General features: G+C 41.2%; 1 protein-coding gene across 1 annotated transcript in view; it reads left to right on the forward strand.

Annotated features, from left to right (window-relative positions):
• Positions 1 to 11,661: 11,661 nt before the first annotated feature.
• LOC126100852 (neurogenic locus notch homolog protein 1-like) overlaps positions 11,662 to 26,627 on the forward strand; it is a 145,800-nt gene continuing 130,834 nt past the window's right edge. Inside the window, exons 1-2 of the mRNA XM_049911521.1 lie at positions 11,662 to 11,804; positions 12,381 to 12,435. Coding sequence (XP_049767478.1) covers positions 11,799 to 11,804; positions 12,381 to 12,435 — 61 coding nt within the window. The 5' untranslated portion in view covers positions 11,662 to 11,798. The remainder of the gene's footprint in view (positions 11,805 to 12,380; positions 12,436 to 26,627) is intronic.

The following is a 26,627-nucleotide window of genomic DNA, read 5'->3' on the forward strand; positions in this document are numbered from 1 at the left end:
CTGTAGCGAAATTTATTACTTCTAACAAACACTCAGTTTTCACACGACACGTGTCAGCCTTCAGTTGGCAGACTTTTAGTGCTAATTATATGTGCAATTATCTTTCATTTTCAGTTATTATAGTAGTTGTCCATAGGACTGGCGACCGTAATTTTCCCCAAATCTCAAACATCTAATTAACGCCAATTAATTGTTATTGTAACGACCGCACATTTACTTTCTTTATTAATTTTACCCTTTTCTCAAAATTAATTTCCACCAATTTCATTTCCATTTTTCCTTTCATTAAGATGTAACCCTTTCCCCCCTCTTTACCGACAAATTAACTTCGGTGACAATTGCTTTTCCCAAATTTCCATTAGGTGCATGCGGTTTAATTTTTCACTGTCATTAAGGTCGATAAGTGAGGGGGAAGTTACATGCGGACTTCTACAAGCCGATGTCTCCGCCGGGTCATCCTTCTCCGGGGAAATAGTATCCACATTGAAGGGTGGATACAGTCCGCAGCTCGTGGTCGTGCGGTAGCGTTCTCGCTTCCCGCGCCCGGGTTCCCGGGTTCGATTCCCGGCGGGGTCAGGGATTTTCTCTGCCTCGTGATGACTGGGTGTTGTGTGATGTCCTTAGGTTAGTTAGGTTTAAGTAGTTCTAAGTTCTAGGGGACTGATGACCATAGCTGTCAAGTCCCATAGTGCTCAGAGCCATTTGAACCATTTTGAAGGGTGGATACAGAGAGAAGACACAACACCGAGTTTCGTGCCGGCAGATTGATTTTTTTCCCGAGTGATAATTGAAACTTACTGACTACCCCCCCCCCCCAACACACACACACACACACGCCGCGTCTGGCTCAGTGTGACTACACGACGTTCCAGGATCTGGGGAAACACCTATGCAGACCCCGTTTCTCAAAGCGCTGAAGAGCTAAAGGCGCGGGACGAACATTTTTCCATGTGGTGCCTGAGAAAGTGAAAGTGGACGGGTGTCCGTCGCGAAAAGTGGAAAACGCTACTTCGATTGAAATTAAATGCGTTTCGAGAGGCGAGTCAGAAGGAAGTTGGCGGTCGCCCCATCCTGCAACGGCCTGTGCACACAACATTGAGAGTGAGAGAGAGAGAGAGAGAGAGACAGAGACAGAGACAGAGAGAGAGAGAGACAGCGCCACTGCGCCTAGTTGAGCCGTGTTTAAAATCACACACACTCAAACGCGGCCGTTTCCCGCAACACTGTTTAATCAGCCATTCGTTTATAGACCCATAAATGCGGACTGACGTGCAGTAAACGTAGTCAACGGCTTTTCGGCGACAATAAGCCACAAAAAAGGAATTACGCACGCAGTAGGGGCCGACAAGTCGTAATTTCGTAGAGACATCGAAAAACGAAACAACGAGTCACGCTGTCCGTCGCTTCACGTGCACACGACCTCGCAGTTCTAGTTTGTAATTACAAGTAAAAGAAATAATAAGAAAAGTAACGACAGACAGAGGGCTGTGGCCAAGTTCTCGGTCGACGTTTTAGTAGACTCCTAAGATGTTGCTCAAGTCGAGGCTTGCAAGTGGACAGACACTGAACGGATGTCATTCTCACCTGCGTGCATGAACTATACTTACCAAGCATACCAAAATATGTGCCACGAGCTCGATCACTGCAGTACAGTTAAATCTTTCCTGAAGTTTCGGCTCGTAGCCGTTTACTGTGCACGCAGTACTTTTCGTGGTTTGTTGCCAACTTATGGTCAGCTGTGACGTTCAGTAGTACCGCACGTCACACCACTCCCGAGTCTGCAGACTTGTCCCCAAGGGCAGGGGGGGGGGGAGGCTTCGAGGGAGAGGGAATGGGGCTCGGGTGTGGGAAAGGGCCACCTGACAACCCCCTACTACCGGAATATGGGGTGCAGCGTTTTTATTCATTACAGCATTCTCATACCCTTCTAGAAGTGAATAGATAATTCTCTGGGATACACTAACTTGCTTTGTGTCACCTACAAAATTTATTTCTTGTGGCATGACACGTCGTGAAACTGACCAGCTCATTTACATTACAAACGGCAATTTTAGCCCCCCCCCCCCATCCTCTCTTCACCCCTCCTATCGTATAAAATTCTGCGGGCGGTCACGCCAAGGTTCGTGTAAGTACCTGTCAATGAAAGTTTGTCTAATATATTTCATCTGCTTGATGAAACGATAACGCAAGTACAGAATGTAATATCACTCCAACAAGGAAATTAATTTGTTTTTTACGCACTTTCTTCCTAGACGAATTCCATGGATTTCGATGTACACCATCTCCAACCTGTTAAATCCTTATGCAGTGTTCGGCCCGGTGGCAGGCGCGTGTCTTCATACGGAGAATTCCTGACCCCGATGTTTCCTGTCCTCAGCTTCCTCCTTCAGCCTTCCGTATCTCCTTCCATCTTTCGTGTCATCCAGATGCTGAGTTCTTCTTCTTCCTTTCATCTTCCCTTCGATGACGTCCTGCGTGTGACCCTCGGTTCCGATCCGGTTGGCCTTTCTCCGAAGAACTGTATTCAGAATAGTTTTCTCCTCCTCAGTACAATGTCGTTTGTCACCCTATCTGTCCACTCGATCTTCTCTGTTCTTCTCCAGCACGACGTTTCAAAACTTTCCAGGTATTTTTTCTCCATTTTCCTCACGGTCCATGTCTCTGCTCTGTGCAAAGAAATGCTCTAGATGTAGCACTTCACCAGTTTTTTTTTCCTTAATTCCGATCTCAATTTGCTGGTCAGCAGAATCCTCTTCCTGTTGACCGTGGCGATTCTTGCTCGAATTTCCTAGGGCATCTTTTGACAGCAGGCTTCCCAGGCACTTGAACTGCATCACGTTCTCCAGTTCTCGATTGTCGACAGCCAACCTCAAAGGCATCTCCCGTTTGCTTATCCGCATCTCTTTTGATTTCTCGACGTCTGTGTCTGGGCCTTATTTCCGCCGACCGTTTCATCGCGTGTTGCAGCTGTCTTTGAGTTTTGGCGAGCACTGCCAGGTCACCTGCGTACTGAACGGTGTCGAAGAGTCGCCCTCCTACCCTGCAGTTTCTGCATGCCTTCGAAGCTTCCCCCGCCAGCCATTCTGCACGCGGGTTGAAGAGACTCGGTGGCACAGAACATCCTTGTCTGACTTCTCTTCCTATTTCTGACACAGTCTGACTGCACTGTGTTCCAAGACTTGGACCAACAGCTCTCCAGCCACCGCCTCTCAAAGAGCTGGAAAGCTAAAACTGCCGAACGAACACTTTTCTGAGTGGCGCCTCAGAAAGTAAACATGGACGGGTGCCCGTCGCGAGACTTAGAAAACAGTTGTTGTTGTTGTTGTTGTTGTTGTTGTGGTCTTCAGTCCTGAGACTGGTTTGATGCAGCTCTCCATGCTACTCTATCCTGTGCAAGCTTCTTCATCTCCCAGTACATACTGCAGCCTACATCCTTCTGAATCTGCTTAGTGTATGCATCTCTTGGTCTCCCTCTACGATTTTTACCCTCCACGCTGTCCTCCAATACTAAATTGGTGATCCCTCGATGTCTGAGAACATGTCCTACCAACCGATCCCTTCTTCTAGTCAAGTTGTGCCACAAGCTCCTCTTCTCCCCAATTCTATTCAATACCTCCTCATTAGTTATGTGATCTACCCATCTAATCTTCAGCATTCTTCTGTAGCACCACATTTCGAAAGCTTCTACTCTCTTCTTGTCTAAATTATTTATAGTCCACGTTTCACTTCCATACGTGGCTACACTCCATACAAATACTTTCAGAAACGACTTCCTGACATTTAAATCTATATTCGATGTTAACAAATTTTTCTTCTTCAGAAACACTTTCCTTGCCATTGCCAGTCTACATTATATATCCTCTCTACTTCGACCATCATCAGTTATTTTGCTCCCCAAATAACAAAACTCCTTTACTACTTAAAGTGTCTCATTTACTAATCTACTTCCCTCAGCATCACCCGACTTAATTCGACTACATTCCATTATCCTCGTTTTGCTTTTGTTGATGTTCATCTTATACCCTCCTTTCAAGACACTGTCCACTCCGTTCAACTGCACTTCCAAGTCCTTTGCTGCCTCTGACAGAATTACAATGTCATCGGTGAACCTCAAAGGTTTTATTTGTTCTCCACAGATTTTAATACCTACTCCGAACTTTTCTTTTGTTTCCTTTGTTGCGTGCTCAATATAGAGATTGAATAACATCGGGCATAGGCTACAGCCCTGTCTCACTCCCTTCCCAACCACTGCTTCCCTTTCGTGCCGCTCGACTCTTATAACTGCCATCTGGTTTCTGTACAAATTGTAAATAGTCTTTCGCTCCCTGTATTTTACCCCTGCCACCTTTAGAATTTGAAAGAGAGTATTCCAGTCAACATTGTCAAAAGCTTTCTCTAAGTATACAAATGCTAGAAATGTAGGTTTGCCTTTCCTTAATCTTTATTCTAAGATAAGTCTTAGGGTCAGCATTGCCTCACGTGTTCCAATATTTCTACGGAATCCAAACTGATCTTCCCCGAGGTCGGCTTCTACCAGTTTTCCCATTCGTCTGTAAAGAATTCGCGTTAGTATTATGCAGCTGTGACTTATTAAACTGATGGTTCGGTAATTTTCACATCTGTCAACACCTGCTTTCTTTGGGATTGGAATTATTATGTTCTTCTTGACGTCTGCCTCCCCCCATGAACCATGGACCTTGCCGCTGATGGGATGACTTGCACGCCTCAACCATACACATAGCCGTACCGTAGGTGCAACCACAACGGAGTAGTTTCCCCTTGCTTTCAGCCGTTCGTAGTACCACAACAGCAAGGCTTAGAGTTTTGTCAGGACTGGCTCTCCCAAGGCCGTCAGTAGTTCTAATGGAATGTTGTCTACTCCGGGGGCCTTGTTTCGACTCAGGGCTTTCAGTGCTCTGTCAAACTCTTCACGCAGTATCGTATCTCCCATTTCATCTTCATCTACATCGTCTTCCATTTCCATAATATTGTCCTCAAGTTCATCGCCCTTGTATAGACCCTCTATATACTCCTTCCACCTTTCTGCTTTCCCTTCTTTGCTTAGAACTGGGTTTCCATCTTAGCTCTTGATATTCATACAAGTGGCTCTCTTTTCTCCAAAGGTCTCTTTAATTTTCCTGTAGGCAGTATCTATCTTACCCCTAGTGAGATAAGCCTCTACATCCTTACATTTGTCCTCTAGCCATGCCTGCTTAGCCATTTTGCACTTCCTGTCGCTCTCATTTTTGAGACGTTTGTATTCCTTTTTGCCTGCTTCATTTACTGCGTTTTTATATTTTCTCCTTTCATCAATTAAATTCAATATTTCTTCTGTTACCCAAGGAGTTCTACTAGCCCTCGTCTTTTTACCTACTTGATCCTCTGCTGCCTTCACTACTTCATCCCTCAGAACTACTCATTCGTCTTCTACTGTATTTCTTTCCCCCATTCTTGTCAAATGTTCCCTTATGCTCTCCCTGAAACTCTGTACAACCTCTGGTTCTTTCAGTTTATCCAGGTCCCATCTCCTTAAATTCCCACCTTTTTGCAGTTTCTTCAGTTTTAATCTACAGTTCATAACCAATAGATTGTGGTCAGAGTCCACATCTGCCCCTGGAAATGTCTTACAATTTAAAACCTGGTTCCTAAATCTCTGTCTTACCATTATATAATCTATCTGATACCTTTTAGTATCTCCAGGGTTCTTCCATGTATACAACCTTCTATCATGATTCTTAAACCAAGTGTTAGCTATGATTAAGTTGTGCTCTGTGCAAAATTCTACCAGGCGGCTTCCTCTTTCATTTCTTAGCCCCAATCCATATTCAACTACTACGTTTCCTTCTCTTCCTTGTCCTACTGTTGAATTCCAGTCACCCATGACTGTTAAATTTTCGTCTCCCTTCACTATCTGAATAATTTCTTTTATCTCATCATACATTTCTTCAATTTCTTCGTCATCTGCAGAGCTAGTTGGCATATAAACTTGTACTACTGTAGCAGGGATGGGCTTTGTGTCTATCTTGGCCACTATAATACGTTCACTGTGCTGTTTGTAGCAGCTTACCCGCACTCCTATTTTTTTATTCATTATTAAACCTACTCCTGCATTACCCCTATTTGACTTTATGTTTATAACCCTGTAGTCACCTGACCAGAAGTCTTGTTCCTCCTGCCACCGAACTTCACTGATTCCCACTATATCTAACTTTAATCTATCCACTTCCCTTTTTAAATTTTCTAACCTACCTTCCCGATTAAGGGACCTGACATTCCACGCTCCAATCCGTAGAATGCCAGTTTTCTTTCTCCTGATAACGACATCCGCCTGGGTAGTCCCCGCCCGGAGATCCGAATGGGGGACTATTTTACCTCCGGAATATTTTACCCAAGAGGTCACCATCATCATTTAACCATACAGTAAAGCTGCATGCCCTCGGGAAAAATTACGGCTGTAGTTTCCCCTTGCTTTCAGCCGTTCGCAGTACACAACAGCAAGGCCGTTTTGGTTATTGTTACAAGGCCAGATCAGTCAATCATCCAGACTGTTGCCCCTGCAACTACTGAAAAGGCTGCTGCCCCTCTTCAGGAACCACACGATTGTCTGGCCTCTCAACAGATATTCCTCCGTTGTGGATGCACCTACGGTACGGCTATCTGTATGGTTGAGGCATGCAAGTCACCCTATCAACGGCGAGGTCCATAGTTCATGTGTGGGGGGAATATTCACTGCTGTTTGAAAACTGGAAGCATTATGTAAATTATGACGTTATGAGTCAAGACCTTTTAATGAACTATTTAGCGACAAAGTGTTTAGTTAAAGACAGCCCGGATGCATTTAAAAAAAAAAAAAAGCAGCTATCTGTATCGTTGAGGCATGCGGAAGGGTGAATATCTGAGGGCGCAAGATCAGGTGTATGAGGTGCGAGCAGAATGAATTCCCAATCCGAGTCCTGTATAGTGTTTTTTATCAGTCTAGTAGAACGCGGGAGAACGTTATCGTGGAACAGTATCACTTCACACAGTCTTCCCGGTCGTTGTTCTCGGACTGTGCCTGCAAGACGTCCCAGTTGCTGACAATAAATCTCAGCAGTGACGGTTACACTTCAGGGAAGAAATCCTTAGTGCACCGAACCATCGCTGTTCCACCAGACGCGTAAAATTATCTTTTGTGGAAGCGCGCAGGTCTTTGAGCGAGGAATTCCTGCTTTGTTTGGCCTCAGCCAATCCTTTGTTTCCTTATGTTAGCGTAAAGACACCACTTCTCGTCACCAGTGACGACACAGGATAGGAATGGTTGATGCTGTTCACCGATTCATTTTTGTGATTTTGGCATACGGCATGCGGTCCCCAAACACCCGATTTGTGAACCTTCCCCGTTGTACGGAAATGTCGCAAGATGGTCGAATGATCGCAGTTCAACACAATTGCCAGTTGTCGAGCTCAGTGAGGTAGATCATTGTGTATTAATGCGTTTAACGTATCTTCATCAAACGCCTTAGGTGTTCCTGAACGTGGAGAATCACTAATGTCAAAACGATCCTCCGTAAAACGAGAAAACCATTTTCTTGCCGTGATCTGCCCACTGTCATTATCCCCATACGCAGCGCAAATGTTTCTGACTGCCTCCGCTGCTATCATTCTTCTATTGAACTCAGACAGAAGAATATGTCGGAAATGTTCCGATTAACACTTCATTTTTTAGCGTCCACAGCTCCGCTCACCATTTCCAAATGAGAAAGTGACAATATGTACACTCAGACAGCAATTCTGAACTAAAATAAAAAATGACAGTCAATAAGCCAACCCATAGCAACCGGAATATCAACATGTAAAAGAAAAACGCTACGTACTTGTGCATCAATTAACATTCCCTCTCCCAATAAATGTGATACGCCCCGCTTAACCCGCAGGACAGGACAGAGAGTATAAATTGGGGAAAGGGGCCAAAATAAAGGGCTGTCAGTTACACTCGAACATACAAATGGTTCAAATGGCTCTGAGCACTATGGGACTCAACATCTGAGGTCATCACTCCACTAGAACTTAGAACTACTTAAACCGAACTAACCTAAGGACATCACACACATCCATGGCCGAGGCAGGATTCGAACCTGCGACCGTAGCAGTCGCGCGGTTCCGGACTGAAGCGCCTAGAACCGCTCGGCCACCGGCTCGAGCATACAACTTTATTATTTTATCAAACATTACAAGACCCCACAAAAGTTTTTTTTAAAAACACACAGCTTTAATCTTTGGGACTTCATTACCGGCAGAAAGCCACTTTCATTTAAAATCGGCTGCAGGTCAAACACTTAAAACTCCATAACATTATTTTTTTAACGCCAAAGGCCTTACGTGAAACAGTTCTTTAATTTGGGCTGAAGGCCTTAGAGCAACTCAAACTCAAAATAGGCTGAAGGCCCAAGACTTAAAATTCAACAACATTAAAATTTTTTAAAATGCCAAAAGCCTTACGTGAAACAGTTCTTTGAACTAGGCTGAAGGCCTTAAAAGCACAACAACTCAAACTCATAATTGGCTGAAGGCCAACACTTAAAATTCAACAACATTAAAACCTTTAAGAGGCGAAGGCCTTACGTGAAACAGTTCTTTAAACTAGGCTGAAGGTCCTAAGAGCAAAACAACACTAATTTAAAAAAATCGGCTAGAAGCCATACGAGTACAAACAACAAGAACAAATTTTTAAAAAGGGGCAGTACAACGAAGGGCGCTCAGATGTTCGACGGTCAGCCTGGAATTCAAACACTAACGCTCGCTTAGGTGAGACAGGAAGTCGGGCCAACCATTCACGATCTGACGACAACCCAACCGACTGACAGCCAATGGACCCACCAACAAGATAACTTCCACTTCGCCCGCCTAGGGCACAACAGGCAGCTCAACGGAACAACGTAGAAGACATTGGCGCCCACAACCAAATGGAGCTGTCAAACTACACACGGTGCTGGACAGCAACAACATGAGGAAACTACACTGTCTGAAATTTACGTCAACGGGTAGGGCAGGTAACCGGAACGTTAACGGCCACGAGGCAGAAGATTCCGCTGGCGCACTTCAAATAACCAAATACAGCGAAACTGCACCAGAGGGTGGCTAGAAATGACACAATGTGAACAGTCTTGAGCTTGCCGTTAGGTTAAATCAAAACTGAGCTTTCGTGTCCAGGGTCGGTGAGCCACAGACGTCGTAGCAGTGGGGAACAGCGCCACACACTCCCACACTGCATACAGACCGCCAGCGGGCACGGCCAATTCCTCGCTGTTCCACGCCAACTGACCGACACAGAGCAAGTACGCCGACAACATTTAAAATAACTTGTCAGTCAAAATCACACGAACTACACATAGTTTCACGAACACTTGCCCGGAGAACTAGACAATGCTAACGGCAGTGACTGCACAGTAATAAGGACAAATTGCAAGTCGACACAGGCAGCCAACCCATAAGTGAGCGCCGGCCAAATACACTTCGTCCGACAATACGACTGACCGACGACCAACCAAAGTCGTCCCCCTCTCCAGCCGTCGTTCGAGTCATGGCGGTCCGGACCTCGCTGCTGCCGCGCCAGCCCGCGACACTGCCAGGTCCGAACTCACTCACAACATACGACAACCGGAGAATAATAGCAGTCCAGCAACGATAATACGGCAGGGCCTATATCGATAAGCGCTGCTGCTGCCGCTCACGGGCAGGCAAGTCAGCAACTCAGTGACACCAGTAATTGGAAATTAACATAACGAGTACGGCAAAAAACACGATGTTAAATAAGAGATGGCACGAACACGAGCCACGCACGCCTCAAAATGTACAAATTTTTGCAAACAGGACACTATTTCCTGAATTAGATATGTAGATATCTTCCAAGATGCCTCTTTCTACGAGTATCGAAATCTCTTACCTCGATTTTCCATAAGTTCTCGTCCTATTTGAAATTAAAAAAAAAAACATTTTTCCACAGCTGTATTACACATTATACAAAACTGTTCACGAAAGGCAGCGAGCATTATTACCCAGACCCGTGTTTACATGCCAGCTATTTTGCTAATATTGAAGTATTCATTTTCTGATACTTCATATCAATGGCAAAGTTATTTTGATACACAGTCAGATCTAAGTAAATAAATGTTACAAACTCAATGTCCAGTAAGCGATTTTTAGTACACGGTTGTACGTATGATATTGGTCAAGTCAGGGATAACACAGTTTATTTAAAATTGTGGTGTCACCGCCAGACACCACACTTGCTAGGTGGTAGCTTAAATCGGCCGCGGTCCATTAGTACATGTCGGACCCGCGTGTCGCCACCGTCAGTACTTGCAGACCTAGCGCCACCACATGGCAGGTCTAGAGAGATGCGGACTAGCACTCGCCCCAGTTGTACGGACGACATTGCTAGCGACTACACTGACGAAGCATCGCTCATTAGCCGAGCAGACAGTTAGAATAGCCTTCAGCTAAGTCCATAGCTACGACCTAGCAAGGCGCAGTTAATCATATCTGGAGAGAGTCTTACTTGTATTCACCATAAACGATGTATACCAAAAAGGATGGATTAAAGTTAAGTATTCCCAAAGCAACGTACTTTTATTAGCATTCATTGAGCATCCTGTTTCAGACTTCACGATATTCGGGGTGAGCTTATAGCGTGCCTATTCGGCCCTTCTAAATAACACTGTGTCGGCACTTCTGTCGACACATAACAAAAATCACAGTAGTTAATAAGTGAGACTATAAGTGCAACACAATCAGAACAATCAGAGTAAATAATAATATGAAGAGTCATAAAACGTAATGATAATACAACTAACGATATTTGGCAAATCAGGATCACTTAAAATGATGCTTCAGAAATACACAGACAGTGTAGAAGTAGTGGTCAAGTAACAGACGTATCAACTTCACTTTAAATGCACTAAACGAAGCGTTCATTGCTATCATTTCTCGCCCTCCCCCCCCCCCCCCCCCCCACCACCGCACTTTCCCTCCCTCGCAAACTTCAGGCCGTGTCAGTTTCCGCTACTAATTGTGAACCGCACTGAACGTGCAGTTTCAGCGGCCGCTCGCTATCTGCGATGCGTCCTGTGGCGAAATCTCAACATCTGTGGTTCCTGAAGCGGCTCTTCTTCTAGTGGAAATCACAGATATATTCGAATATCTTTTCCTCTTTTAAGAAGCTCCTGCAAGTAAAGGTTGGTATTTGATATACTGTATGTACCACCAAGGCAGAGGCAGTATTTTCAAATTTTTAACTAGTGATCTAGACTACAGAACAGAAAGTAACTAAACAAGCAACCACATTTCAGTATCAGCATCGGTGGAGAACGTTCTTATTGTGATGTCATCAGCTACAGTTCTACATAAGATTAAAAACGTGACTTTTTCTCTATAGTATTCCAACCGTGTTCGGCCCTAGGATATTGAAATGTTCGCCTTATCTATTACTTGGTGACAAAACGTCGATTTTTCCAAAAACCCAGTCACTTTGTTCTGTTGCAGTGGCGGACTGGCGCTCTCGACGGGCCTGCCCAGCCGCCCGCCTCACCCACAACACAGGCCGTGACCTGACCCAGCCCACGTGTCCGAGAGCCGTGACTCAGGGCAGCGCCGGTTTGGGTGTCTGTCCTCTGCCGTGCGCCTGGACACAGGTACACTCACACACTGCGAGAAAACTTCCTCGGCATCGGAGGCGCGGCTTGCCAGCCTTGGCAAACCAATAAAGGTTGTGCTCGGCGCTTCGCACGCAACAGTCCGCTTCCGCGCTGGCTCCAGTCAACATGCACGTAAGTACACCACGTCCGCAACTCGATATTCGTCACCTGCTTTAGCGCTGATGAGCGCACGCGTATTTACGCACACAAATTCTTCGTCTATCCACCCCCACCCTCTTCCCACGGATATAAAACACGCTGTAACTGACACAGAAACTATTTCTCATATTTGCAATAAATTTGCAGGTTCAGTTACTGTGGCACAGCATTCTATAATTTGAAAGAAGTTTTTTTTTGTTTCATACGAGCAAAAAACCGATGATCACATTAAATAATCATATTTGCCAGGGCAGCTGCTATTCCAAATAAAGTCTGATTATTCAGCCACTTCTGAGCTAGAGCCGTACGCTAAATAATTCTTGGAAGGTCGCGTATAACGGCAAAGGGAGCAGCAGTACCGTACGTCACTTTTCTGCTTTCAAGTTGCCGCCCCTGGATGTTCACTGCCCTAGCTTATAATGAACAATGAAGTGACGCATTGTGCAGGCCTTTTGAGTTTTTGCGACGAATTTGCGTTGCAAGATAATCAGTTATTTCTTTTAAATTTTTCAAGTTCATTAAGACAAACATTGTAATGGATGTTCACAGGTTACTTGCTGGGTCTTTACTGTGATTACGTTTCTCATTACGCCGTCACTGGGAGGTAAGAAGATACTCTTTTTATCACGACAGTAATGCACTATACTTTTTAATATCATTATTATCTCTATTTTTACTATCATGTTTGTTATTGTTATATGATACAGTACTGTCCTTGTAATAATCGCCGCTGTTTTTCAGCGGTGCCATTGTTGTGGTTGGAATGAAAGCCGTTGTCGTCATAGTCATTATTATTTTTATGTTATAAATTGTGTTCGTCATTATCAGTAACGGTAACGTTCTGGCCCATCATAATTTTATTACAAGTGACGTACTAAAATAATTTTGGAAGACCTTAACTTTACCGTGAAATACTTAATTGCATCTGCACTGTCTGCTTCAATATAATGAAGTCATCGTTACTTGTAATTACGCACATATGTAACATCTGTACAACCTTAACGTCTACATGAATTATATCTAACAAATAACAGTTACACGATTTACAGTTCAGTTATAAATCAGAATTTGCATTGAAATAATACATAAGTAAATATGTACTCGAGATCAAAGAAAGTGCCAGTGTTTGTGATGATGAACGGTGATTCGTACTGACACAATACAACAGCCATTGTCTAAGGTTCAGAGTGTCCTTCTGTATTCTGGTCACTGGTGCAAAAACATCTGACAAACCACTGGCGAAGCAAATTAAAAGAAACTAGGAAATTTTCAAATTCGGAATACAGCTAAGGACATTCCATCAGTCAGTTATCTTATAATGTAGATTCAAGGATTTTATGTGGAAAATGCCATGGTTCACCTCTGTTCATGCTATATATAAAGCTGCAAGTCCACACTTCTCCTCTCCCCCCAACAAATCACCCAGTGAGTTGCTTAATGTACAAGAAAGGCAACCATTTCTTGTAGAATCATGCCATGTTCCTCTAAATGGCATTCTAGTGGCTGTCTGCTTTCTTGTCATTTATTTAAAGCTCTCATACAGACAGCATTAAGCGAGTTTCAAAAACGTATTGCGCCGTTCTTGATAGTACATTATAAAATGAAAGTTGCTGTGATTGTAAAAAGGACTAATTTCATATATCCATAATCAGCAAGTGACAGTGAATTGTATTGCAGGGGGTTTAGGAAACATAGTAAGTGGCACTTTACACATAAAACTCACAATTATTTTTTTTTTTTTTTTTTTTTTTTTTTGGGGGGGGGGGGTGGGTGGGGGGAGGTCACAATTGCTTCACTAGAATCTGCTATCATATAATCAAAAACTCTCAGAGTTTCATTCTGATGAGGTACATGGGAGCTTGTAAGGTTTTCATCCATGGATTTTTATGACAGGAATGACAAAGACTTATGATCATCATACTTTACTATTGTATGGCCACCTGATTTCTGACTAAATGAGCAGTCTGAATAGACTTAATTCCATGAATGTACATATTGTAGGCCTATGTAAATTTTAAAAGTATCCAGAAGGCTGAAAAATTATGTATTCTATCACTCACAAATGCTATTGTCAGTTACGTTACAGCTTCTGTTAAAATATTAGCAATGTTCAGTTTTAGGTAAGTCAGTTTGCTTCTAGATGATTGACTAATAATTATAATAATGGCCTGCAAATAAATATATAATTTTAAAAATAAAACTGATGATGGAAAAGCCTAGTCGAATCACAAACAGTGGTAGAAGATAGAAGAAATTGCAACAAAAAATTATGGCTCTGTAAATAAAAGTTATAGCACATCCTGTTTTTTACTGTCAAAAATATCCCACCTCGTATTTATTAGGAGTAAAGTTTACAGTGATTTCATGCTATAAGTATAACAAGCGTATACAACAAGTATCACTTAAGATATTTCATATTAACATTTACCACCACTAATATAGTGCAATATACAAAAGCAGTGCTGCTAACAGTGGAGTTCAGAATTCTAGGAATAAACATATTTCAATAAACATCCTTTAAAAGCTTTCTACAGAGTTTCTCCTTATTATTTGGCTATTGAATTGTCTTCCAGCTGCAAGTAGTCTGTGGATTGTGACCCTTAATCACATCTGGTTCATGTATTCTGATTGTCTCTGTTCAGTACAGTTGTTCTTCATTCTCTTTTACAAACATATTTGTGCAAAAGACATGCAATGAGCAAGCCTAAGCAGTCAGTAAATTAAACTTGAAGTAGCCCCTACAGACAGGTGGTTGTTTATATTACCATTTTTTCCAACTGCTCTATTTTGAAGCCTGAGTATCCTATCCACTTAGACTGTGGTTGCCCCCATCCCAGATTTCAATGCCACACTCCATATATGAGTAGATTAATCCATAGTGTATTTGTTGAAGAACAGGAGGAGTTATTACATTTGTAAAATGTTTTAATTATTTGTAAAATGTTTTAATAAGCAAATGTTGTAGGTAATCTTCATGCAACATAGCATATCTGCTCTTTCACATAGGCCTAAGGTGTTAATCAATCACAGTGCCCGAAAATTTATGTGTATTGGATGTTTCAGCTGTAGACAGTGGTTCAGTACTTAGCCCCCCCACCCTCCTTGAGATTAGTTATAATTTGACAAGAACTTCATCACATCCATCATATCCTTCAGAGTGTGTTTATTTGTGATTAGATATTTTATTGGTTAGTTCAAAGTTCTCTTTATTGCTTTGCAATGTTAGCTATTCCGTATAGCCCCAGCTAATAAATGATGTCTCATATGCATAATTCACCAGTTTTCTGTTTTGTGGCTGTCCTATGCAAGAAACAAAAATGGCCCGAGAAATGATGTCTCATATGCATAATTCACCAGTTTTCTGTTTTGTGGCTGTCCTATGCAAGAAACAAAAATGGCCCGAGAATACATCCCTGGTGGTTTGATAGTTGAGAGTCTTGTATGTTGATTGTACTGTTAAGATCTTAGCTTCATTCTTACAACATAGTTCACCTCACTGTCTTTTGTTTCTGAGACAAGAACTTACGGAATTTAATGCCATTCGACTTCTATCATTAGTTTCTAATTTGGATAAAAGTACTGCATAATTCATAGAATCAAAGATCGCAGACAAATCTAGAAAAAGTTCCAGTGACTTTCTTTTCTTTATCCAGTCTTTTTAGTAGCTCGTGGAAAAAAGTTGCTTCCATTATTGTGGATGACCCGTTTAGGAACCCGTGCTGTGAGTTGTTTAATAGGGTGTATTTGCAGAAGAAAGACTGCATTTGATCTAGAATTACACTTTCAAGTATTTTGCCAAGCATTGAAGTCAGTGAAATTGTCCTGTAATTATTTGTCAGTGGCTGCTCCCTTTTTATACACTGGTCACACCACAGTAATTTTTGAAAGGCTAGGGAAGGTCTCCTGGCCAGTTTAATTGTTTTATTAATTCATTTCTGTGTATGTTAAGTAATGCAGATGATATACTATCCAAGCATCCAGATGGTTTTATTTTGAATTTTTAGATTACTGCTGGTTCATTAATTTCTTCTCTTCGTGTCTTTCCGAAATATTCTGAAGACCTCACATACTGTGCTTGGCTCACTCACTGACAGGCTATTTTCTCCTAGTGTTAAAGTACTGCAACTTGAAAGTTCGGTATTTTCACGTTCTTTGTTTACTGTCTTCCAGTCTGTTTTAGTAACATTATAGGACTAGCTTAGCTGTTCAGCATATCATCATGCTTTTAAAGACTTCAGGAGTCCCGTTTATGTTTTTCTGGTCCTTTTGTACTTTGTTGGGAATTACTGGAAGTAAGAGGTGTCGAGTCATCGACAGGCACACAAACTAGTGTAAAACTTTTGCCAGGTATCAGATCTTTTTGAGCTAGTACAAACACATACATAAGCGCGCACACACACACACACACACACACACACACACACACACACACACACACAATCAAATTTTAAAATTTTGTGACAAACTACTTATGGAAAATACGTCTGACACATGGCATAAGTGTTTTCATGCATGCAGATTAAAGTTGTTTCTCGTTACTGGCTCCTTCTACATCTACATACATTTTCAGCAGGGTACTGAGAAGTGTGTGGTAGAGCATTCTTCCCATTGTATCACGTATTACGATTTCTTCCCATTCCATTCATGAATGGAGCAGTGGAAGAATTACCGTTTATTGCCTCTGTGCATGCTGCAGTTTGCCTCATCTCCAAGGACACTTTCTTCATGGGAGTAGTGTTCTGTCACTTTGTACTGGATCATGAAACTTTGTAACTAGGTTTTAGCTGAATAATTGACATCTGTCTTCGTGTGCCTGCCAGTTCAGGTTTCTCGAGCATTTCAGTGATCTTCTATGAGTCAAACAGACCTGTGACACTGGTACTGCCCTTCTTTGTATGTGCTCAATATCTCAGACTGTTAGTTCTGTCTGCTGTGGTAATTGGTAAGCAGTCTCCTCTGTAGACAGACTACATTTCATAGTACACCTAGACTCCTGACTGTCCTGCTCGTGACAATCCGACCTCCGTCTGTCTGACCTAGTTAATCCGGCCCACTCAATTAATATCACAATAATACTTCTCTGTGATATAATGAGGATTAATTTATTGTACTACAGTACTTTTCCAATGGCTTAGCAAGTGGGCAGTAGCTGTAATGCTTTGTGGCCTTTCAAAATGTTTCATTTATCTTTTGTGCTTGTAGCACATCTAGAGTATCAGTTATAAAATACAAGGTTGCATTGTTAATATTTAATAAATTATCAAAATCACTCTTCAAGAAATGATACTTAGAAGCTCTCTTCCAGCACCCACAGACAACAGTGATAAACACCTGTAGAGACTGGTCTGTTGGCAGCTCTGTGTTCTTTGTTTCTTCAGTTGCGTATCAGATGTCCAGAGTGCATGGGTTGTTAAATTTTTGTTTTGTGCTGTGCTTTGTGTTTTAATTAAAGAGTTCAGAATGAGTGATAAACAAAAAGAAAAGGTAGTGACTATGGATCAGAAACTACATACTATAATACAACTGGATTCCGGGTAGGAGCCATAACTATTGCTTTGGAGATATGAGTAGGAAAAAGTCCTGTTGAAGACTGGAAGAAAAATCGAGCAGAAATTGAAAAGTGATGTGTTTCCCTATGTGGTAGAAGTGGAATCTAAGTAAGGAAGATGATGTTGCATGGTAAGCACAAAGAAGTTAAGGAAGTTGTATTTTTGTAGCATGAACGTTTAAGAGGAAAAGGTTTTTCCATTACTGGGCCAACAGTATAATTTCAGTGTTAAATAGTAGGAGGAGATTCAGAATTTACTACCAGTGCATGATTGTATCGGTGGAAAAAAACAATTCAGTCTTCGGCACATTACCATTAGTGGAGCGGCTTTATCTGCTGACAGAGAGGACTCGATGGAAAAAACAGTTCAGTATTCGGCAGACCACCATTAATGGAGAAGCTTTATCCACTGACAAAGAGGCTGTGACATTGCTTAAAGACTATCTTTCCAAGTTAATTGATGAGGAGGGAATTTCTGGTGAACAATTGTACAATTGCAGTGAGAGTGGTGTAATTTACAGGATGCTCCCTGTGAAAACACTTGCTGGAAAAAAGGAAGCTGCAGCACATAGATACATGAAAACTACAGAAGAGTTACCATACTGGCTTGCAGTAATGAAACTGGGAACCACAAGCTTAGGTCTACATTAATAGGGAGATCATAAAAACCTAGAGCTTTTAAAAACATAAAAAATCAGAAATCAAAGCCCCTACATTACGCTAATCAACAGAAGGTGTGGATGAATTTAGAAATCTTTCAAATATGGTTCCAAAATGAATTTGTGCAAGATATAGAGAATTACTTCAGAGATAAGAATTTACGGAGGAAAGCTCTGCCGCTTCTTGATAATACACTTACACATCCTGCCAGTGATGAACTTGCAGATAGACATATTGAAGCATTATTTTTACCGCCAAAATGTGATTGCTCTTTGTCAGCATCCATCGAATGCTAAAGATGTAGTATTGCCGCCATTTCCTCAGTTTCTTGATATCGGCAATTAATAATGATGTAACCATTCTGAAGAGGATTGATTTGCTAGATGTCATAAGATGGTTGGCTGATGCATGGGAAGAGTTTCCGAAAATATCACTCGTAAGGTCATGGAAAATTCTTTTAGACATTGAAGGTGGACATTTTTACTTTGACTCCATGTGTGAAACCAAAGATTGAAATGATGATATCGTTTTGTTGCTCAAAAATCTACTGGGCTGTGAGGATGTCGATGCAGGGGACGTCACAGGATGGATGGCAAATAATGAAGGTGATGAACTAACTGATAGTGATATTGTGGAAATAGTGACACAGGGGAAAGTAACACAAGAGGAGGAGGCAAACGTATACGACAGAAGATATCTCATCCCATGTTCAGAAGACTTCGGGACGATTGAGGCAGTGTTGCAATACATTAGAGGACAGAAGCAAGCAATGTCTGCTGGTATCACCATTTGTGTAAGTGGAGCCATAAAGCAGCACAGAAGAGGTTTAAAGGGGGGAAACAGTCATCTATCATAGACTTTTTTAAAAACTCAAACATATGAGGTTCATCTTTTTTGTTGAGCCTGGATTTTACATTGTGTAATCACACTTTACAATGCAGATCATTTTATATTTCCTGTAATAGTTCGTGTAATAGTTTCTGCAGTATGTACATCATAAACATTTACAACTAGCACGTATTATGTAATAAGTTAGAAAATGTTAATATAATTGGCTTTTGGTACATAAAAAATGGTGTTTTGAATAGTACGGCTAGTTTCAGAAGAAAGAATTTTGAGAACTCCACCCTGTTCAGGTTTTTGTTAGCCAGCTTGACCTTGCGCCACATTAGGCCAGATAGTCTAACATCTAATTGTATTTTACCAATGAACTATTTTATACTGTAAAGGAACTTTTATATAAGAAGTCAATTACAAACCTGTAACTATCCAGTTTGTAGTCATATAAATAATTTTATAATTGTCCATGCAATATTTTGCTCAGTTGGCATATTCCTCATCATTTGTTTATTGTGTATATTGTCTATGGAACATAGAAGACACTAATTAACTAATTCACTGTGTGAGGGAGGTAATGAGGTGAGGTGTAGATGGGAACACACAGAGCATGTTGAATACTGTTATGTGATGAAGAATGCAGGTCGTAAGTTGAGCGGTAGTGTTCAACATCTTGTTTGTATGCCTGTCTATTTCTCAACCCTTTCTCTATACAGTGAGATGGTAATATAGTTTCTGATAGCATTCGTTGATGATGCTGCAAAATACACTCAATAGTTGACCTTTGTTGGCAGTCTTGTTCCTGCATTAAAATTAAAGGGCTCAAGGAGTAAATTGGAAAGAAAATCAGTTTCTATTTGTCTGTTTTGTTGTGATGCAGAACTTATACAAAAACAGATTTTCAGTTTTTAATGTACAATAACTAGAAATATGAAAGATTTCTTCTGTACATTCCTGAAACCACGTGAAAGTTTATCTGGAACTAGTAGGTGTAATTCTGTTTCCTCTTGCATTTTTCTGTTAATTATGGCTTGTCATGTGACGTTAAGAAAGGGAAAATCTTTTTTAATTACTACAATGCTCAGCTAATGATTTTATTTGCATTCAGACCTACAGTTCCCATGAATTTCTTAAATGGCTCCATGCCACCTGCAATTGTTGACCTGTAGATTATTTATGCACTGTTGCGTCGTTTCAGCCATAGGCCTTCTTCACTCACTGTTAAGATTTTTTTATACAATAACAACATTTTATCCTCAGTACATCATGGATTTTTGTGTGAGGTGGGTCCTCAGTTATGGAACTTGTCACACATATGAAAACAGATGTGCAAATATGCACTTTATTGTGTATGGTGATTTTTAAGAATTAACAGTCACATGTGAGTGTTATGTATATGGACATGGTCATATGCACAAGGTGCTTTTTAATTGTAAATGTTTTATTTCTGGCTAACTTTTGTATAGTGTGCCATATTTTATCCACCATAATGATAATATGGCATGGGTTGTAACTCACAATCAGCACATTTTTGAAGATCAGAAGATAACAGTTATATCTGTCAAGATTGGTTGTCAAAAATAAAGACAAATTTATGTGATCTTGGCTATAGAAAGTTTTTTCACATTGTTTGTAGTTACAGATCAAAACCAGTGATAAAGCAAAATACAAATTACATTGTACGCAATGATGAAATACATACATTTGTTAGCTGTTTGGTCATCAAAATTTTGCAGTGACAAATATTGCCATATTGGTCATTTATATTTGTCATACATAAAGCACAGCACTTACATGTACTTTTGAGTGTAGACTCCATGTTTATGATTAAAACATATGTATAAATGTGGTAAGGGAAGTTCTTGCTGAATCTAATTACTTTAGAACTAGAGAAGACCATTCACCAAATAGTAGGATCATTTAGTTAAGCACACAAAAAAGGAAGTTTTATGGATAGGTTATTGGAGGAGTGGAGGGTTCCATGGCTTAGGCAGCATTTAAGGAACAGAATGTGGAACTGGATTTTAGCCAGGTGTAGGGATACTTTTCTGAACTGATGCAGATAGATGGACCGGGGATCCATTTGGGATGAGATGTAGTTAAGGCAGAAAAAGAAGGAACCATTCTAGCTACCAAAAACCTGAAACCCCTTGTCTACTTCAGGTTCATTGTCAATATCTTCATGATCTGGTCTGAGGGCGAGATACCCTGTCATCATTCCTTATAGCCTCAACAGTGTCTCTCTCCTCCACTTCATCTGGTCCTCCTCAGCGCAATATGCTATCTTCCCAGATGATCATCTTCACCTTTCTGATGGCTCCATCTATTGTCCATGTCAAGCTCACTGAGCATTACTTGCATCTTGACAGATGTCATCCCTTCCACACTAAAAAGTGACTCCCATATGGCCTGGCCACACGTGGATGGCAATCAGCAGTGACAAGAATTCTCTTGTCCAGTACACTGAATGTCTCACAAAGGCCTTCACAGACAAGCACTACCCTTCAGACTTAATCCACAACCAATTCCTGACACCATACCATCATAAATTGCCCAACCACCCCCAAGAACCAGCCACCAAGGTCAAATGCTTTTTATTTCAGTCTCTGATCACAATATAAAGTCCTTCGACAATGACCGGTTTCAGTCAGTAATGACTATCTTCAGATCTACCATATAAAAAATATACAGCTAGTGGGCAGTCTTATCTTTCGAAACAATACAGTATTTCCTATCACAGTATATTCTGTTACAAACTGGAAATGTACACATAAAATAACGTAAAGCATACCTGTTTTACACCATGTCCTAATGTGATAAAGCCTTAATGGCATCATCAAAACATTTAAATACAGTCAGCAAAGCGTCGTCATGTAGAGCTAAAATATGGTGTAAAATAGGCCACATCATCCACACAGTCATTTTGCAACTGGCATTACTGTACAAAACATGCTAAGTGCTACCAGAAATGTGTTTGCCTATATGCTTCATAGATGTCGCTACTTTGGGCTTAGATGTATTGTTCATTTATATGAGAACCATAATATGATGAAAATACAGTAGGTAAAATACAAATATCAGACTTTTAAATACTGATAACTATTATAGAAAACAATTGTGATAAAATAAAAGATGAAGACAGTAACATATAAAATTATTTAAGGAAGTATATAAAAATAATAGGTTTTGACACTTTTATGGTCAATTTATGATCATACATCTACATCTACATTTATACTCTGCAAGCCACCCAATGGTGTGTGGTGGAGGGCACTTTACGTGCCACTATCATTACCTCCCTTTCCTGTTCCAGTTACATATGATTGACAGGAAGAACGACTGCTGGAAAGCCTCCGTGTGTGCTCGAATCTCTCTAATTTTACATTCGTGATCTCCTCAGGAGGTATAAGTAGGGGGAAGCAATATATTCGATACCTCATCCAGAAACACATCCTCTCAAAACCTGGCCAGCAAGCTACACTGCAATGCAGAGTGCCTCTCTTGCAGAGTCTGCCACTTGAGTTTGCTAAACATCTCCGTAACGCTATCATGCTTACCAAATAACCCTGTGATGAAACATGCCGCTCTTCTTTGGATCTTCTCTATCTCCTCTGTCAACCCGACCTGGTAGGGATCCCACACTGATGAGCAATACTCAAGTATAGGTCGAACGAGTGTTTTGTAAGCCACATCCTTTGTTGATGGGCTACATTTTCTAAGGACTCTCCCAATGAATCTCAACCTGGTACCTGCCTTACCAACAATTAATTTTATATGATCTTTCCACTTCAAATTGTTCCGCACGCATACTCCCAGATATTTTAAAGAAGTAACTGCTACCAGTGTTTGTTCCTCTATCATATAATCATACAATAAAGGATCCTTCTTTCTATGTATTCGCAATACATTACATTTGTCTATGTTAAGGGTCAGTTGCCACTCCCTGCGCCAAGTACCTATCTGCTGCAGATCTTCCTGCATTTTGCTACAATTTTCTAATGCTGCAACTTCTCTGTATACTACAGCATCATCCGCAAAAAGCCGCATGGAACTTCCAACACTATCTACTAGGTCATTTATATATATTGTGAAAAGCAATGGTCCCATAACATTCCCCTGTGGCATGCCAGAGGTTACTTTCATGTCTGTAGATGTCTCTCCATTGAGAACAACATGCTGTGTTCTGTTTGCTAAAAACTCTTCAATCAAGCCACACGGCTGGTCTGATATTCCGTAGGCTCTTACTTTGTTTATCAGGTGACAGTGTGGAACGGTATCGAACACTTTCCGGAAGTCAAGGAAAGTAGCATCTACCTGGGAGCCTATATCTAATATTTTCTGGGTCTCATGATCAAATAAAGCAAGTTGGGTCTCACACGATCGCTGTTTCAGGAATCCATGTTGATTCCTACAGAGTAGATTCTGGGTTTCCAGAAACGACATGATACGCGAGCAAAAAACATGTTCTAAAATTCTACACCAGATCGACGTAAGAGATATAGGTCTATAGTTTTGCGCATCTGCTCGACGACCCTTCTTGAAGACTGGGACTACCTGTGCTCTTTTCCAATCATTTGGAACCTTCCGTTCCTCTAGAGATTTGCGGTTCATGGCTGTTAGAAGGGGGGCAAGTTCTTTCGCGTACTCTGTGTAGAATCGAATTAGTATAAATAAAATAAACGTAAAATGCTGCCTATAGCAACCTATAAATTACCTATGAAAGATAAAATGTGTATATGACAAAATAACTGTATGGAACAAAAGACAGATCAGTGATCAGCCCCTTCTGTTGGCTCGGCCGCCAGGATATTATGTAGGTGCGCAGCGATCGTAAGAGATTAACCGCTAGAGGGCTTTTCATACATTGTGATACATATCCCACAGAAAAGATTTATACAACATATTAACAGTCAATAAATAAGATTATATAGTCTGGCCATACAACCCATGAATAGGTAGGATATAATCAGTTACAGGATTAGAGCGATGAATGTATGGAAGTAAGACAAATGCATACTGTTCTCGACATAAATCAGCAACAAGGCTAGATATAAATAAGTGATGCATTAAGTGGTTATTTAATATGTTATCAAATAAAGCAAAGTAGGCATTGGGCACAAAATCACTCTGTCCATTGAGTACCCTTGTGGGCTCATGCTTTTTGGCCTTGTAAATCTCCAACTCCCCTAACAAATCGAGAGCACGAACCCTTTTCCGCCTTGTGAAGAATACTCATACAACTCTCAATATTCTCTATAGTGCAGCCAGTTTCTGGCAAATGCATTCCCAATGCAGTTTTGTTATGTGCCTTGAATCTTACTTTAAAATAACAGCCGGTTTGACTGATATAAAATTTGTCACAACTGCTACAAACAATCTTTAAACTCCACAACCATCAGATTTATGAGAATTATGTTTTACATGGAGTTTGAGTGTTGTCAACTTGGAAACCACATCCAACCCTAGATTTCCTGAAACATTTTTCTATTTGTTGGCACATTTTTCCGAGAAATTTCATTGGAATAGTTTTCAGTTTTTCTTTATTACTTCTTTTTCTGGGTAATTGAGCGTTTGCATACTATTTATTTTCTGTTTTTTATCCTATTGTATGGGTGCATTACAACATTCACAGAAAAACCATTGGCTACTGCAATTTTCTTTAAGATGCTAAATTCTTGGCGTTTTTCATTGTTGTCCAATGGTATCGAAAGAGTCAGATGGCATGAACTGACAATGTACATGTAGGCTAACAGAAAATCGAAAATTAATGTCTGTTATCAGCTTTCTTAATAGTAAGGTCTAAATATAAATAGTTAATGGAGCTCGCTTCTTCTACTTTCATAGTAAAAGCTATTATTTGGTGCATGCTGCCTATGGCTTGAGCAGATGTGGTAACCTCATTCTCGTCACCCTCTAACAGTAGCAAGATTTCATTGACATAACATTTATAATTTATAGTCTTTTCTTTTAGTTGCCGAAACTTAGCAAAGAACTTACATTCTAAATCGTTCAAAAAATTTCTGCTGACGTGCCAGCCAAACTGTTAGCCATCCCAAGACCATCTTTTTGTTGACATTTTTTACCATTTAAGGTAAAAAAGTTATAACTTAACTCTACAAAGGAGTAATGTTCTCATCATTCTCATCACCCAGTATCATCCCAGAGTGGAGCAACTGAACTACGTCCTTTGCCTGGCCTGCTGTTTCGTCATGTCCAGAAATGAGGGACATCCTGTCCACAATCCTTCCCAACTCTCCTAAAGTGGTATTCTACCACCCACCCAACCTGCACAACATCGTGATCCACCCCTGTGCCACTCCCACTCCCAGTTCCTTGCCACAGATGCCTAGCCCTGTGGAAGACCCAGGTGCAAGATCTACCCAATGCACCCAACCTGGCACTCTCTATTCCAGTCGTGTCACAGGCTTATCCTACCCCATCAGAGGCAGGGCCGCTTTTGAAAGCAGCCATGTCATATACCTACTCCGCTGCAATTTCTGCGCAGCATTTTATGTGGGCACAACCAACAACCAGCTGTCCACCAGAATGAATGGCCACTGCCAAACTGTGGCCGGGAGCAGAATTGCGGAACATGCTGCTGACCGTCCCACCATTCTGCCCACCCACCTGACTGCCAACACCAGCGTTTCCGAACTGTGTAGACGGGATTTATCCTTGCAACACATACTTTACTCCCGTAGTTCTCCTGGCCCCAATCTCTGCTAACCCACTGCAGTCTCTACCTAGCAGTCTCCCCTTCCTCTGCCCTACCACTCCAGTCCTCGACATCACCGTCATGATGCACCACACCGACTCACCGCTACCAGTGCATTACATCCCTACCATGTGCACTTGCTGACTCTCTCTGAACAGTCAGCAACCTTCCCCCGGCACTCCCATCCACCTCCCACCTCTTTGCTCCCTCTACTACACCTCTCTGCACCATCCTTCAGCCCAGTTTACCTGCCAAACTGCAGCCCCAGCAATGTGTGTTCATCTGATGCAGTGCAACTCCACAGGTATGAGGGGGGGGGGGGGGGGGGGGGGATCGGGAAGTGTGTGTGTTATGTATGTGTATTTTAGCTCTTTGAAGGATTTGTACAAAAGCTAGTGAAGTTTTCATTCTTTTTGTGCATCTGTCGATGACTCGACACTTCTACTGTTTGGTGAGCTGTTGTCTTTATTCCAAAATTATTTACTTCCTACCATAACCTTTCTTAGCATATTTACATGTATAATTAAAAAATACATACAATGTTTCACTCAAAAGTACTGAGTTAAGTTGCCACCCTGTTATTTTTCATGTGTTATATAGGAAGCACATTACAATACAAACAACCATATTGATCTTGGTAATTATTAGAGAACAATTAAATAGAACTATCACAATCTTTATTGGAGCAGCCTTGGAGATCCACTTTCTCTGTAGAAACAAAACCGTTTGATCTCAATTGAACACCCGTAGTTGTCTGAAAATATTTCATTGGTATAATATGATTTATTTATTTATTCATCAATCTTTAAGCATGTACATGCAATTGATGTCATCATTAGTAAGTTTAAAAATAACTTTTACATTGGGGAGTGTCACGTTAGAAAAAACATGGTTGCTTATTATATAGTAATGTACTGTACTACTCAACCACAGTATTATTGCATTATTGGAAACACATGGTGACATTACATAAAACAAGTAACATGGTGACTAAGGAAAGCACATCTCTCTGTAAAGGCTTTCAGCTCAGTTGCAC

This window comes from Schistocerca cancellata, chromosome 9 (genome assembly GCF_023864275.1).
Source record: "Schistocerca cancellata isolate TAMUIC-IGC-003103 chromosome 9, iqSchCanc2.1, whole genome shotgun sequence".
Lineage (NCBI taxonomy): Eukaryota > Metazoa > Arthropoda > Insecta > Orthoptera > Acrididae > Schistocerca > Schistocerca cancellata.